The sequence below is a fragment of the Corvus moneduloides genome, chromosome 24 (genome assembly GCF_009650955.1).
Source record: "Corvus moneduloides isolate bCorMon1 chromosome 24, bCorMon1.pri, whole genome shotgun sequence".
NCBI classification, from domain to species: Eukaryota; Metazoa; Chordata; class Aves; order Passeriformes; family Corvidae; genus Corvus; species Corvus moneduloides.
The window spans coordinates 451,801-466,133 of record NC_045499.1 but is presented as its reverse complement, the minus strand read 5'-3'; the positions used below and the strand labels follow the sequence as shown (position 1 = coordinate 466,133).

General features: G+C 55.8%; 1 protein-coding gene and 1 long non-coding RNA gene across 2 annotated transcripts; both read right to left on the bottom strand.

Moving 5' to 3' along the window:
• Nucleotides 1–3,254: 3,254 nt before the first annotated feature.
• Nucleotides 3,255–6,554, bottom strand: LOC116455511. Its single transcript, XR_004244411.1, has 3 exons — nt 6,190–6,554; nt 5,130–5,290; nt 3,255–3,505 (listed from the first exon to the last, which is right to left on the bottom strand). It is a non-coding gene; the product is annotated as an uncharacterized LOC116455511 (long non-coding RNA).
• A 91-nt stretch (nt 6,555–6,645) lies between these two features.
• LOC116455551 lies at nt 6,646–13,957 on the bottom strand. Its single transcript, XM_032133518.1, has 11 exons — nt 13,472–13,957; nt 13,043–13,114; nt 12,884–12,955; nt 12,698–12,796; nt 12,140–12,247; nt 11,895–11,966; nt 11,188–11,256; nt 10,916–10,987; nt 10,730–10,828; nt 7,007–7,183; nt 6,646–6,752 (listed from the first exon to the last, which is right to left on the bottom strand). Exons 1-11 carry the CDS (start codon nt 13,566–13,568, stop codon nt 6,646–6,648), a joined length of 1,044 nt encoding a protein of 347 aa, XP_031989409.1. The 5' UTR covers nt 13,569–13,957.
• Nucleotides 13,958–14,333: the final 376 nt, after the last annotated feature.

Here is a 14,333-nt window from a genome sequence, read left to right as displayed (position 1 = left end):
GGGGCCGTTGGGGCAAACAGGGAGATTGGGTCTGGCAGGATCTGTAAAACAATATCCTGTAACATCTCCTTGTTCTCACACAGAACACTTGGCTGCAGGGACACATTCCCATCGTTCCTGCCCAGGTTTCAGGATTCAAACAGTGTTGTCTTTCCCTGGAGCTGTTCCTTCAGCTGCCTCGGGAGGGCCATTGGGCCTCTGGACCCACACTCTGGCTCCATTATTAGGACTGCTGGATCCAAACCCTTTATCTCCACCAACAGTGCTGACTGGAGGTGAATCTCCTTTTTGCACAATTGTTTTTAAAACTGCAATATCAGTAATTGTGCTGGCCTGTCATGGGGTTTGTCTCGGTTTTGAAAGACAGGTGTCTGCTAAGGAAGGCAGAGGCCCCCCTTGAAGTGGCAGATATAATCCCTTTTTCCCTCCAAGTTATTATATTTTGAAATCAAGGGCCTTTAGGCAAAGATGTGGGAAATAGGAATAACAGTTCTTTACTCTCTCTATATATATATGTATATAACCAGTCAAACAAAACAACAACAACTATGGCAGTAACAGCAATCACAAACCCAGTGCCAGCCTTCTCGGCTGTCGGGCCCTTTCCCCTCGGGTGCAGTTCTGCTCGCAGCCGGCAGGGGCGCTGGCGGCTCCCGGTGAGCAGGGCAGGTGCGATGGTTCCCCCGCGGCTGCAGGGGGCGCTCCGGAGCGAGCTCGGGAAACACGCGGCACCGGTGCCCCGGGATCCCGGGAAGGGATGGAACAAAGGCTTCACAAACCCCTGGGCAGCTGATCCCGGGCTCTCAGGAACAGCAGGCTGGAACAGCAGGCTGGAACGGCAGGCTAGAGCGGCAGGCTAGAACGGCAGGCTAGAACGGCAGGGACGAACGCAAATCCCGGATGGCAGACGAGATGTATCCAGATGGGAAAAACCCACGGAGGCCCAGGCAGGCAGGGCGAGCAGGGCTACAGCGTAGCGAAAGCTCGAAGCAGCAGCGGAGCAGGGCAGCCACAGCTCGGTCTCCAGCAGGGCAGGGAAAGCGGCTTTTGGGGTCCCGGCGTTGTTTCCAGCAGGAAGAAAGAACGGCCAAAAAGAAAAAAGCAGCAGCTCCTTTCTCTGCAGCTTCTCTCTCCGGACACTCAGAGTGAACTGACCCCACACCCAGGTGTAGACAAAGGAGTAGCCAGGCCCGCCCCACTCCCCTTTTTGTCTTTCTTAAGTACAGCTATTTGTCCCCTAGCAACATGCATATGGGAGAAAATTCCTTTAACAGGAAAACCTAAGACTAAACTAAAACCCCAACAGGGTTGAATAATCCAATCTTGTTCATTACTGTTTAACAGAATTACTTTAATCTCTCCTTGGTAATCTGCATTAATTCCTCCTCCCATGACATGAACGCTTTGCAGGGCCAAGCTCCAGCGAGCAGTTATCAAACCAAAGTGTCCCGGAGGAATCTGAATTCCTTTTCCTGTATTGATAACTCTCATTTGCTTCTGATTTATCCCAATTAATCCTAATGCACGAAGGCCCAGCCCTGCAGCCTCTGGGGTGGCCCTGTCAGGGGCCATCGCACCCAGAACGATTTCCCAGGAAGTCCAAGTCTCCCTGTCCATGGGTGGATTTGCAGACTGGGTGCAGCCGGGCACATCCAGGGGTTTCCATTTCCCCAGCGGGCCCATTGTTAAGGGTATGGAGCACATCTGGGAGATGGGCTCTCCATCGGGACGGGTTCCCATCTCCTCATTTTTTCAGCTGCTCTTTTAACAACCCCTTCATCTGCTCAACCAATCCTGCAGCTTGTGGATAGTCTGGGATATGAAAAACCCAGCAGTCTTCATCACTGTCTTTTTCACAGGAACAGACAAAGCATTCCAGACCACAGTATCAGCAAACCCTATAAAAACAGCCAATTCCATCCCTTTCTCCTTTATTCATTATGTGAAATCTCACAAAATTTACCAGTGACCTTTGGTTCCTGGCCAAGCATTTTCTGGAGGGTATTTAGTGTTACATCCCTAAGCAGCCATAGCTAAAGAATTCGTATTGTTAGCACTATTTCACATTATTATTTATTATCTATACAATATAAATATCATTTTTTATATATATAAACTAGGATATTATTACTAGTTCACTTGCACAAAGACCTTTGAGCTCAAGATTAAAAACTTCTTCTATTGCTCCATGTGGGAGCGTTCCAACAACAATTGTTCCTTCTGTTGGTGCTGTTTCCAATATGCTGTTAACAAAATCCATCCTCCTCTTCCCAAACCCACAAGCTCTTTTCCTTTTTCCATATCCAATTTTGGGATGCATTTTAAGACATCCAGTGCTTCAGCTCCTTTTAACTGACTGCCCCACTGCTCGCACGGTGCTCTGACCTCAGCCCACTCCAGAGCCAGCGAATTCCAGGGAAGCTCTTCCCATTCAGGATTTTGGACAGGACTGATTCCTTACATTTACATTTAAAAAGCGACGTTTTGGTGTGATCCGGCCAGACTACAACAATTTTGTTTTACCAGTGGTCAGGGCCAGCACCAAAGACACAGACACCAACTGAAGGAACTATGTCATTTTCTACAGCTCAAAGCAGAGAAGAATCACAGCAGGAGCAGCTCAGCAATGCCCCCAGTCATCAGTGCCAAAGATTGCCTGCAGTGATTAACCAAGATCCAGCCCCAGTTCCCCTCAGACTTTACCATCACCCAGAGCCACCCATCAGCTGGGGGAAGCTGTCCCAGCCAAGGACTGGAGAGCCACTCCCGGACACTGGGAATTCCTGCAGCTGCCTCCAGCCACAGCTGAGGCTCCAACCCTGCTGGGAGAGGGCCCAGCTTTGACAGTGCTGGAGAAACAAACTGACAGCACTTCTAGTGCAGGAACATCTGCTTTCATCCTCCTCTTGGCTTCCTCCTAAGCCTGGCCAGGGCTCAAGGAGGAGCCAAGGGAGCCGACTTTGACCATACAGCCCCAAACAAGGCCAGATGTTGGATTTCATGGCCTTGTCCGGCTTCTAAACACAGAAAGGTCAATACATGTTTCACTAATGAGTGGATACATCAATCACAACGCTAATGATCATGCAAATTTCGGTAATGAGCAGATACAAAGATAACCTCTGGTTGGGAGGTTCATCCAGAGGTCACCTTTGGCTCAGGGCCTGTTGTTCAGGCCTCAGTCAGGCCTCTTGTCCAGGCCTTGGCACTTCAGGGATGTGGTTTAGTGCTGGGCTTGACTGTACTGGGTTAATGGTTGGACTTGATGAGCTCAGAAGTCTTTTCCAACAGGAAGGATTCTGTAATTCCAGGATTCTGTCTGCTGCATTCAGCCAGGTCCATGGTAGCAGCATTACTTTGCCCAAAAGTCTCCTCTTGCTCAGCTCTTGTGGCCTAAGGCTTCAGCTCCTTCAGCTCCTGGTACTGAGCTGCTCATGCTGAACGAGATGACTCAGAGAGAAGAATACAGTTCATCCAATTCCTTCTGGCACACGGAGAGGGGAGGCTGTGAAAACAGGAGCATTGTTTGCTGTGGCCTCCTCTGTGCCCTTCACGCCTTTCAGCGCTTTGAAACAGCCAAGAGCTTTCTCCAAGAGTGCAATGAAGCAGCTGTTCCTGCTCCCAGCTCTTGCCCTTCCCAGTCTCTGCCCTTGGCTGCTTTTGTCCCTCTTGCTGTGCCCTCTGTGCCCCTGGGGCTCGGTGGCTGCTGCCCAGGGCTGTGGCACTGGCACAGATCCAGTGCTCGATACCCTCCTTTCTCTGCCCTCGGAGCTGCCTGCTCACAGCAGCCTTTTCCACCTGCAAGCTCCACATGGACAGGGAGTGCCCACCTCTGCTCCTTGCACACCCTCCAGGAACCCAGGGCTGCCATCTGCAGTCCCTGCTGGCACTGAGGGCTCCCAGGTGCCCCAGGCTGCTGTGGCACCGCTGCAAACGGGAGGGAACAGCGGCAGGGGCTGTGCTGAAAGTCAGCTCCATTTGCTGCTGCTGCTGCTGCTGCTGCTGCTGCTGCTGCTGCTGAGGTCACTTGTCCAGCCCTGCCCCAGAGTCAGGGATCAGATCCAGGCCCTGCTGCTGCTCCCTCGGGATCAGCCACAGTTTGGGTGTTGCTGTCAGTGCCAGCAGGAGCGGGCGCTGGAGCAGCGGGTGCTGACAGTGCCCCAAGCCCCGGAGCCCGAGGGGTGCCTGGGCTGCGGGGCTGGCAGGGAGCTGCCCCTTGTTCTCCCTGTGCCTCACGCAAAGCTGGGCCGCTCACAAGTGGAGCAGCACAGCAAGCAGGGAGCCTGCGAGTCTCTGCCAGCCCTGTCTGCTCAGAGATTGGGCCTTGGAGCTGCAGGGGGACAAAGGCAGCTGCTTCTGGTCCCTCTGCGTGTTCCTGCGTTCAGCAGTGCTGCTCCATCATTTAGGACGTGTTTTCTGTTTAAATTAATAGAAAAACAAAAAAGAAAAATACCAGAAAATATTAGGAAACATAAAACCAAAACCCAAATGTGGAGTGAAAAGTCTTTTGTAACTCTGGATTAAGAGGTAACTGCTCTTTTCAAAAAGACAACTCAGGTATTTGTAAATATGCTGGTGGCATTGATCCATCTTACTGACCTCAGCTGCCCTTTTTTAAAGATTTTGGGCTTTGTTTCCAACATTGTTATTTTAAATTGTGGTTGAAGCAATAGGAAATTGATTGTGCCCTGCCAGCTCCGAGCAGCACTGGCAATCTAAACTCTCTCCCACCCCAACTCACGGAGAAGATGCCCTTCCTTCTCACCCTGCCAATGAGCTGCACATTCCCTCAGAAATTGTCAGGGGGTTCTTAAAGACACCAAGTCCCACTTAGGGCTTTTTGCTCTGCTTTGGCAGTGGAGAAGGGCAATTCTTCATCCATCAGCTCCGGGCTGCACTGCCTCAGGAACACGGCCCACTTCGCCAGGTTGGGCCCACTCGTGGCACTTCCAGAGGAGGAAGAAAGTGCAATGGCACAATTCCAGCCCAAAAGGGAGGAAGAGTGGGACAGACAGAACACCCTGTGCAGATCCAGGCGTTCAGCTGGGACTGTGCAGAGTTTGGGTTCTTGCCAGTGGGATGTGTGTCCCTGACTGCAATCTCTTGGCCTGCACGAGAGTCTCACTCACCTGCAAAAGCAGAAAGCTCGGTCGCTGTGCTCGCAAGGGGCTCGTCTGATGCAAAGCTGTCAGAGCCCTGTGAGGGGAGAGCGGGCCCAGCCGTGCCCGGGGCTGAGCCCCAGCAGAGCCCTGGCAGAGCCCGGAGCAGCCTCAGCATCGGCAGAGCCTGGCTGCAAGGAGAGAAAGCAGAACCCGCCCGTCAGCTGAAGCCTCCTGTCCCCTTGTCCCAGCCGCCCGCAGTGCCCAGGCCGTGCTGGCCGTGCTCAGAGCTGGGCCCAAAGCTGCCCAGCATTGCTGCCTTTGGGAGCAGAGTAGCAGGGCAGGACATGTGCCCAGCCTGCAGCCAGCTGTGGCACATTGTCCTGGGTTGCAGTGTATTCTATTACCATCCCCATCAGCCGTTGAAATCAGGTGGGGCAGTGTTTCCTTGCCTCCTCCCCCCAGACTATCTTTCTGTTAATTGCCCATCATTGTCCTGCCGCCTGACTCAGAGATAACTCCCTCCGGACTATCTCCTGTTAATGAGCCTAATCAACACTTTGCCTCATGACTCATTACCCCATTGTGAGATGCTCCACCCAGAGGGAGGAACCAAGCATCCCATCGTGGATATAATCTGAGGCTGAACACCAGAGACACCGGCTTCCCACTGGATTTCCAGAGGACAGGAGCTACACTGGACTTCCTGAGGAAGAGCAGACTCTTTTACTACAGGATCACTGCTTCAGAGGACTGCAGCCACCATTCTACCAGACTGCTACCACCACCCTGCCTAACAGGGTGTCAGGTTGTACCTTGACTCTGTCAGTTTGACAGTGTTTTCTTTTACCTTTTTTTTCCCCTTTTCTTTAATTTCCATTAAATTGTTATTCTGACTTGGTGCCTCCCACTGGTTTGTTTTCAAACTAGCACACACATCCACCTCCTCAGCAGCTGCCCAGAGCCCAAAAGCAGCTTGGCAGCCACTGAAGAATTCCCTGCAGCCGCCCGAGCAAAGGGGGAACCTTTGGTGCCCGGCCAGGCCGTGCCATGCCCAGCTCTGGCAGCATCCCCCTGGCTCTGGACTCACCTGCACATGGGGCATGGAGCGTGTCTTTGGAGAAGGTGCCACAATCAAAGGCCATCATCTTCAGCTGCCGCTGGCCAGCTCCAGGAAGAGGTTGTTGTCCTTGAGCTCATCCTTGGTGTCTCCAGCAGCAGCAGCCCCACCTGCTACAGCTTCTCCAGGGGCTCCTTCTCCTTCCCTGGGGCCACACCAGGCTCTCAGGTTTCTGCCCAGGGCTCCAGCCATCAGTGAACCAGACAAGCAAAACCAGGGGGATGGTGGCCACCAGTGCTTGCCAGAGCAGGCCTCCAGCTCAGCTGCAGCCCAAGAGCTGCGTGTTCCCTTCTGATGCTCCCTGCTCAGAGCTACAGGCAGGACAAAATAGTCTGCTTTGCTTTGCCACTGACTGCCAAGAGATGGGTGGGGCTGTTACCTGCCAGGCCCCTGGATCACACTGTGCCCATGGGTCTCTGCCATCCTCTAGGGCACATGAACACCCTGCAGCCAAGGCTCACTGAAGAGCACTTCCAAGGACGGCCTGGCCAAGGGCTGCATGGACAAGCACCTCTTCAGAACATCCTGGCACTCTGGTAGAGAAACCAGAAACCACCAGGCAGCTGCAGAAGGATCCCGCCAGCTTTGCCCCCCGTTCCCGTGCCCAGGCCATGCTGGCTGTGCCCAGAGCTGTGCCTAAACTTGCCCATGCATTCTGTGCTTTGGAGGGCAGCAGGAGAGCAGGACATGTGCCTCCTCCTCAGAGCTGCCAGAGCGGGATGCTCCTGAGCCCGCTGCTGTCTCCCAGCACTGCTATTCCCCCCGTGCCGCAGAGATGAGGATCCACCTAGAGAGAGCCGTCGTGGGAACGGGATCTGCCCCCAGATGATCTCCTGGCCCCTCTTGAACGGGTGCTTCCCCACCACCAGGTGGTACAGCAGGAGGCCCAGGGACCAGATCGTCGCTGCCTTGCCGTGGTAGCGTTGGTGGTGGATCCACTCGGGTGGGCTGTACAACAGGGTTCCTGTGGAATACAGACCGAGTCCATCAGGGGATGCTGCTGCTCCCAGAGCCTCGCCCCAACATCCCTGGCCACGCGGGGCGGGATGGGATGGGCGGGACGGGCGGGGCGGGGCCGCCGCTGCCCCGGCGCTGCTCCAGCGCTGCTCGCGGAGCGCCCGGCTCGCCCCGCAGCGGAGTCACGATCGCCTTTGTCCGTCAGGAAAAGGGATTCAGGCAAAGTGGGCAGGTGCCACCCTGCTTGGTTTGTCTGCCAAGCCTGCGCCCCAAGTTTGTTTCTGATTTCTTAAGTAATTTCTCCCTGCTTCCTCTTTAATAGCAGCAAGACAATAGCATCGCACAGTCCCGTTTGACAAGTGAGGTTTGTGAACAAGTGAGTGCTTCCACTAAATTAAAAACCCAATGCGCCTGAAAGTTGACCTTCTGTTCACTCAGGCTTCCTTACCTCTGTAGATGAGGTGACTTTATGGTGTAGGTATGTGGGTTTTAAATTGTCTATGATAGAGATGTGTAAGTGCTAAACACCTGTTCAAATGCTGAGCTGCCCAAAGCAGTGATTTTAGTCTCTCTTTGGCTGGGGAGTAGGACCGGCATTGTTGAATGCAGGGAGCAGCACGAGCAGGGCTCCTCCAGCAGCAGGGACACACCACGAGCCAGAGGGGACCGTGGCACCAGAGGGGACAGTGGCACCAGCCGTGCCCAAGGTCTGAACAGGGTGGCAAAGTCATGTGGTGCTAAGAGGCTGCATTAACAGCCCAGGCAAGGCATGGGCCAGGTCTGGGGACAATCCAAGGAGTCCTGTCGAGAGTAAATCATTCTAAGATTCTCTCTAGGACAAAAAAAGGAGAAAACCAATCCAGCTGATACGTGAGGAAAGAGAATTCAAGTTCATTTGAAACACTGGTTAATACAGGGTTGGGTTTCTTTTGAGTGAACTGACGCTAATAAATGTTTGCTCACATGTGGTGGGGTTTCTCTGCAAATAGGCTTTGATGATTTATCTGATCACATTCGGTTTTGCTCTTTAAGATAAATTGAGCACCTGAGTAGCTATTGTTGAGGAATGGAGACTTGTTTGTAGCTTAGTATTTTCTCAGGATGAGCCGTACATTTTAGCACAGGAGGAAGGTAAGGGAAAGGTTTAAAAGCTTTCCCTCCTGAAGTGACACACTTTCAGAGGAGCCTGCAGAGGAGAAGTCCTCTCAGCCACTGCCAGGGCTCTTTGCCTCCTCTGCAGGCTCAGTATTCTGGGAGTTCCATGAGCCTCAGCTGCCACAGTATTTCCTCAGAATATTTCTTGTTGCGCAGTACACAGGAAAAATATTCTGTGCTAGATTGTCCTCTGGGCTTTGAGGTAAATCTCAGTAATTTTGGTGATTTTCGTGTCGAGATGAACTTTTTTTAGATAGTAAGGAAAAGGGAAGAGGTGCCATCGAAAATTAACTGCTCAAAATTTGAGTGGCCCAATCACACTAAAAAATGAAGTCTAAACTGAAGAATTTTTAGGTTTTTTTCTGCTTACAGGTGGGGTAAAACATGCAGTGCTATTGCAAATAAAGTTCTTTGACGAGATTCAGCCACCACTCAGCTGCATGAAAATCAAAGCAGCAAAGGATGAGACAGGGCACGAGAAGAGTCTTCAGCCCTTCCTGTTGTAGGTACAAGTCAGAAAACTGACTCGAGCAGATGCCCCAAGCTGTTGGTGGCCCAAGCCCTGTTCTGGCTGGTCCAGTTTCAGTCCTAGCTGGAGGACCAGGGTGGCTGGCTCGGGAGGGGAGGAGGTGGGGGGATCTCGGGGGGCTTCTGCTTCACAGCTGGGCTGGGGGGGTGTGGGGGAGGCAGAGAGTGCTGGTGCTCTGCTTTTCTGGGTGACTGCGGCTGCTGCTGAGGCCATGTCTGAGAGCTGTCAAAACGGACGGTCTTTGGGCTCCCTGGAGGCGAGGGAGAGTCGGGCCTTCCTGGCTGGGACGCTGGAGCTGGAGCAGGGCAACTGTGGAGAGAGGAGGTGTCTGAGGCCCCCAGCTGCACCTGGCACACAGGGACCCTCCTCCCCAGCAGGGCCCAGAGCTGGCAAGGCTCCCCGGCACGGCTGCAGCTGCTGGCACACCTTGGCCCAGGTGGACAGCTGCCCCTCAAGGCCCCAGCCAGCAGGGGACGGCTCTGGGCAGGGTCCCTGGCCAGGAGCGGGCCCCAGAGCGCGTCTGCCTTTCAAGGGCAATCTCGGCCCCGCTCCTTCTCCTCCCCACCTTGCTTTGCCCCTGCCCGGTGCTCCTGGGGCTGCCCTTGGCCAGGCAGCCTCTGTGGCAGCCAGCACTGGCTGCAGCCCGAGCGGGCTCCCCAGGACAAGGCCCAGCAACTAAGAGGCCAATTAAAGCACTGCACAGCAGCAGAACCCTCAGCAGAGTTGTTTGGACAACCACGGACTCGCCACAACTCCACAGCAGCCTCACGGGGAATGTTTCCTGTCTACAAGCAGCCTTTAAAGGAAGCTGTTTGAGGGAGGGATCAGCAAGACACTCACCGTTTTCTCTTCCAGCAATACCAGATTCCAGCACAGCACATCACCAAGAAAAGTGCCCCACCAGCCACCATGGCCATTATCTTAATCAAACAATTTGTTCCCCAGCAGAAAACTCTTCTGATCCTTTTGCGAATATGGCCAGCACGTGTTGTGGTGCCGGCTGCATCTGCGGGAGCAACGGGGAGCGTGAGCCCGTGCTGTGCACCACTGCTGAGCTGGCAGCACGTTGCATACGGCCAGGACCTTCTCTGCTTCCCCGGAGCTGGGGCCTACAGGCACCTTGCCGCCCCTGGGCACAGGCTGTGCCACCAACAAAGCCCAGGGGGCCGGGAGGAGAGGCCGGGGGCAGCGCAGCTGCTGGGGCAGGGGCTCCTTCGAGGGACACGGGCCAAAGCCATCCCTGCAGCAGCAGCTGCCACCGCGACCCTCCCTGCCCCGCGACAGCTCCCGCAGCGCAGGCGGACAGAGCCAGGCCCTGTCAGGACACACAGCAGCCCTGCTCTGCCCCTCTGCCCTTTCCCCACCATGGGCACCCCTTGCAGCCGCTCCCAGGTTTCGGGACGTGTCTCCCACGGAGGGAGCCCAGCAGGACTGCTCAGTACCCGCGTGCCCTGAGCCTGCTCGGGAGAATTCCTCTGTGCTGTGCCAGTCTACTCCTGGCAATACTTGTCAAAGGCATGGATAAGGATCAGGAAAATGCCCAGGGTTTTGGAGCTGTTCCCTCCCTCATCCAAACTGCTGCCCCTCCTGATCTACCCAGGGACCAGGAAATTGCAGGGGATCTCAGGGGGTGCATGGCCCGTGGTGCAGTTTGGGCACCCTGTCAGCTGATGCCAAATGCCTTCCTGCAGAGGCCGGGGAGGAGCTGCAGCCAGGCCAGGCTGGGAAACAGCCCTGCAGGGCGTGGAAGCAGCAGCGGGGCCGCGAGGCTGCGATGGATGCCTTCCCCTGTGCCGGGCACGGCGTGTGCAGATGTGCAGCGACAGCCCCCGGCGGCTGAGGCTCAGGGGAAATGGGAAATGCACCCACCACGCCGTCTCTCCAGCTCACTCAAGGTTTGGTCCAGTTGTATGGATGCCTCCAGGGACTTAGTGTCTCCTCTAGGTTTGTTCTTCCTTCTCAGGGGACCTTAAGAGAAAGTAGTTCCATTTCAGATGAATGAATCCCACAAAACCAGTGCTCAGCCTGTGGGGTCAGCAGGGACTCACTGCTCACCCCTGCGATGGGAGCCGGGCTTGCGTGCAGGAACCAGCAAAGGAGCTGGAGAAGTCCTCCCTGCAGACACACCTGTAACGCAACAGCCAGAGAAGCTTCTGTCATCTCTGCTGATCTGCATGGGCAGCACTGAGCTGCAGGAGCAGGGAGGGGATGCCGCAGGGCGAGGGCACACACGGGCACAGCTGTGTCCTGGCACCTGCAGCGATGGCCCGCTGGCCACCTTTGGGCTCTGAGCTGGCAGCTCTCCCAGGGGAAAGGCCTTGACCTACCCTCCTCATCCTCATCTTCTTCCGGAGGCTCTGGTTGGGAATCCAGATCATCTTCATCAACAGCTTCAGCTGCAAAGAAAGGCAGGACCGAACAGCTCCTGTGACACTGCTCAAGAGTCCCCTTCAGGCCGGAGTGGCAGTGGGTGCACCTGGGGGATCGGTGCCCTCCACGGCACTCCCTCATCTCTGCCTTCCACTCAGGAGCACGGGCAGAGGGAGCCCGTGCCTGCAGTGGCCCCACGCTGGCTTGGAAGGAGCCCCTTGCAGGGCAGTCAGGGGAGAAAGCACTCCCTGGAGCTGCCGGCAGCTCTAAACTCAGCCGGGGCCAGGGCTTGGCAGCGGCAGCGGCAGCAGCTCCGGCTCCCTGGGGCCGGCAGAGGAGCCGCGCCGGGCACAGCGCCCCGGGGCACAGCCCTGGGCTCGGCCCCTTCCCTCTCTGCTCTTCTCCGTGGCTGCGCAGAGCACACGCAAGGAGCAACTGGCATTGCACACGGGAAGAAGACTGGCAGCTAAATGCTCCTTCCTCCCCCTGACAGCGCCCCTGTGGGATCACTGTTGGGCAAAAGAGGAGGAATTTCCCGGCCAAAATTTCCAGACTCCATCAAGCTTGAGATGATGTTAAGGGAAACGACACATGAATATTGCTCTGCACATGATGACACTTAGACTGCGATTACTGTGTTAGGAAAGGGATGCTGAGAACTTACATCCATCAAGCTCCAAGATCCTTAAACCGTCATTTACCAGCGACTCCAAATGATGCAGGTCACGATCCCAATCTAGAAGGGAACATAGATGAGAAGCATTCCATGGTGTGCTGGGATCCCCTTCTCCTGTAGGGAACTGGGCACCGCAAGGGGCTTGGGTAACGCTGTGTGTTCCCGCACTGCCCAGCAGCAGAGATGGCAGCTCAAGCCTCAGCGGGGCTCAGGCCCAGAGGCTCAGCAATTACCTCCTGTGCCTGTGCCTGGCATGGCCTCCCTTCCTGCAGCAGAGGCTGCCAATGAGCCACTGCTTCCTCCGGGAAACACCGCCTTCAGCACAGCCTCTGCTTCCATCTCTGGAGGAAGGAAGAGGGACAGCTGGGCCAGGTGGAACCATTCCCCATGGGGAGGTGGCATCTTCAGGAGGCAATACTGGTCAAAACCATGGATAAGGATCAGGAAAATGCCCAGGCTCTTGGGGCTGGGCCAGGGCCCTCCCTTCTCCAAAGAGCCTCCACTCCTGATCTACCCGGAGACCGGGAAATTGCAGGGGATCTCAGGGGGTGCATGGCCCGTGGTGCAGTTTGGGCACCCTGTCAGCTGATGCCAAATGCCTTCCTGCAGAGGCCGGGGAGGAGCTGCAGCCAGGCCAGGCTGGGAAACAGCCCTGCAGGGCGTGAAAGCAGCAGCGGGGCCGCGAGGCTGCGATGGATGCCTTCCCCTGTGCCGGGCACGGCGTGTGCAGATGTGCAGCGACAGCCCCCGGCTGCTGAGGCTCAGGAGAAGGCTGAGGGAAGTGCACCCACCACGCCGTCTCTCCAGACCACTCAGCATCTGGTCCCTGTGTTTGGATTTCTCCAGGGACATCTTGACTCCTCTAGGTTTGTTCCTCCCTCTTGGAGGACCTTAAGAGAAAGTAGTTCCATTTCAGATGAATGGATCCCACAAAACCAGTGCTCAGCCTGTGGGGTCAGCAGGGTCTCACTGCTCACCCCTGCGATGGGAGCTGGTCTTGCGTGCATCAACCAGAAACGGAGCTGGAAAAGCCCTCCCTGCAGACACACCTGTAACTCAACAGCCAGAGAAGTTTCTGTCACCTGGTTGCTGCCAGGTTGTCAACGATTATTCTTGTAGGAACATTGGCAACATACCTGCGGGAGACTCCAGGGGCTGCAAATCTTCATGAAGCCAAGCAGCTGGAGAAGCCTTCCCAGCACCCTCATCTAGAAGGGAGCAGAGATCAGAACCATTCCATGGTGTGCTGGGATCCCCTTCTGCCTTAGGGAAATGGGCACTGCAAGGGGGTCGGGTAAGGCCGTGGGAGCCAGATGCCAATGGACATGGCCCAAGCTGCAGAGGGGCCTGGCGAGCTCTGGGCTGGCTCCTGGTCCCTCTCGTCCCTCTTTGCAGGCCCTGGGCAACATCCCAGGAGGGGCGGCTGGAGCAGCCCAGCGCCCCTCAGGGCTCTCTCACTCCCACCACAGAAGCCCTCCCTACAGGCCTGGGGAAAACCCTCCCCCACGCTTCCCGGGGAGAAGGGAGCGCTGTCCCGGGAAGGGGGAGCCCGGCCGCCGGCTCACCTGCTCCCCGCGCTCGCATCGGAGCAGCCTGGGCAGCCCTGGCAGGCAGGGCCACTGCCAGCAGGAGCAGGAGCAAGAGGCGCAGAGCAAGGGCCATGGTGCCTTGCCCTCAGCCAGTCCCGCAGCTCTCGCTGCCACCACAGTCCTGACACTGCTGTCCCAAGGTCAGCACCGCTGCTAGCCGCCGCCGCTGCTGCCGCAACAGTTGTGGTCACCGACGGACTGCTCGGTCGCTGTGCTGCTGTGCAACCGCAGGGCTCTGGGACCTCTGTGACCTCAGAGCCTGCTGTGACCTCAGAGCCTGCTGTGACCTCAGGGATGGGCAGGAGCATGTGGGAATGGATCTCAAGAGCTGCCCTCCCAGTGAGGAGAGTATGTCCTGCCAGGCATCTCCATCCAATCTAGTTTTTTTCACAAGAGCTGAGTTCTATGACACCGGACAAGTGAGACATTTCGTGGTTCTACCTGCAATGTCAATGTGAAGTCCAGAATTCAACTCCCACTTGTGATTCCCACTATTGCAGGTAGCGTCAGACCTGCCACACCGACACCGAGCGGGTGCTCTGTGCTCAGTGCTGGCCTGTGACTCATATTTAAGTAGTGAAGGACTTGATGCCATAATTCATAAAAATAACACAACGCGGGCCATCAGGGCAGCTGCAAAGATATGGGCACCGTGGGCCTGTGATCTGTCCCTGCCTGCTCCATCGCAGTGATGTAACCCTGGTACCAGCACAAGGGGTAGCCAATACCTGCAAGGAATTAATAAGTTGCAGTGGCAGACTTGCATGAGATTAAAACAAAAAGGGTGGCTGTCCTCATATTGCAGCTCTGGCTCTGAGTTCCCTTGATAGCTGTAGTA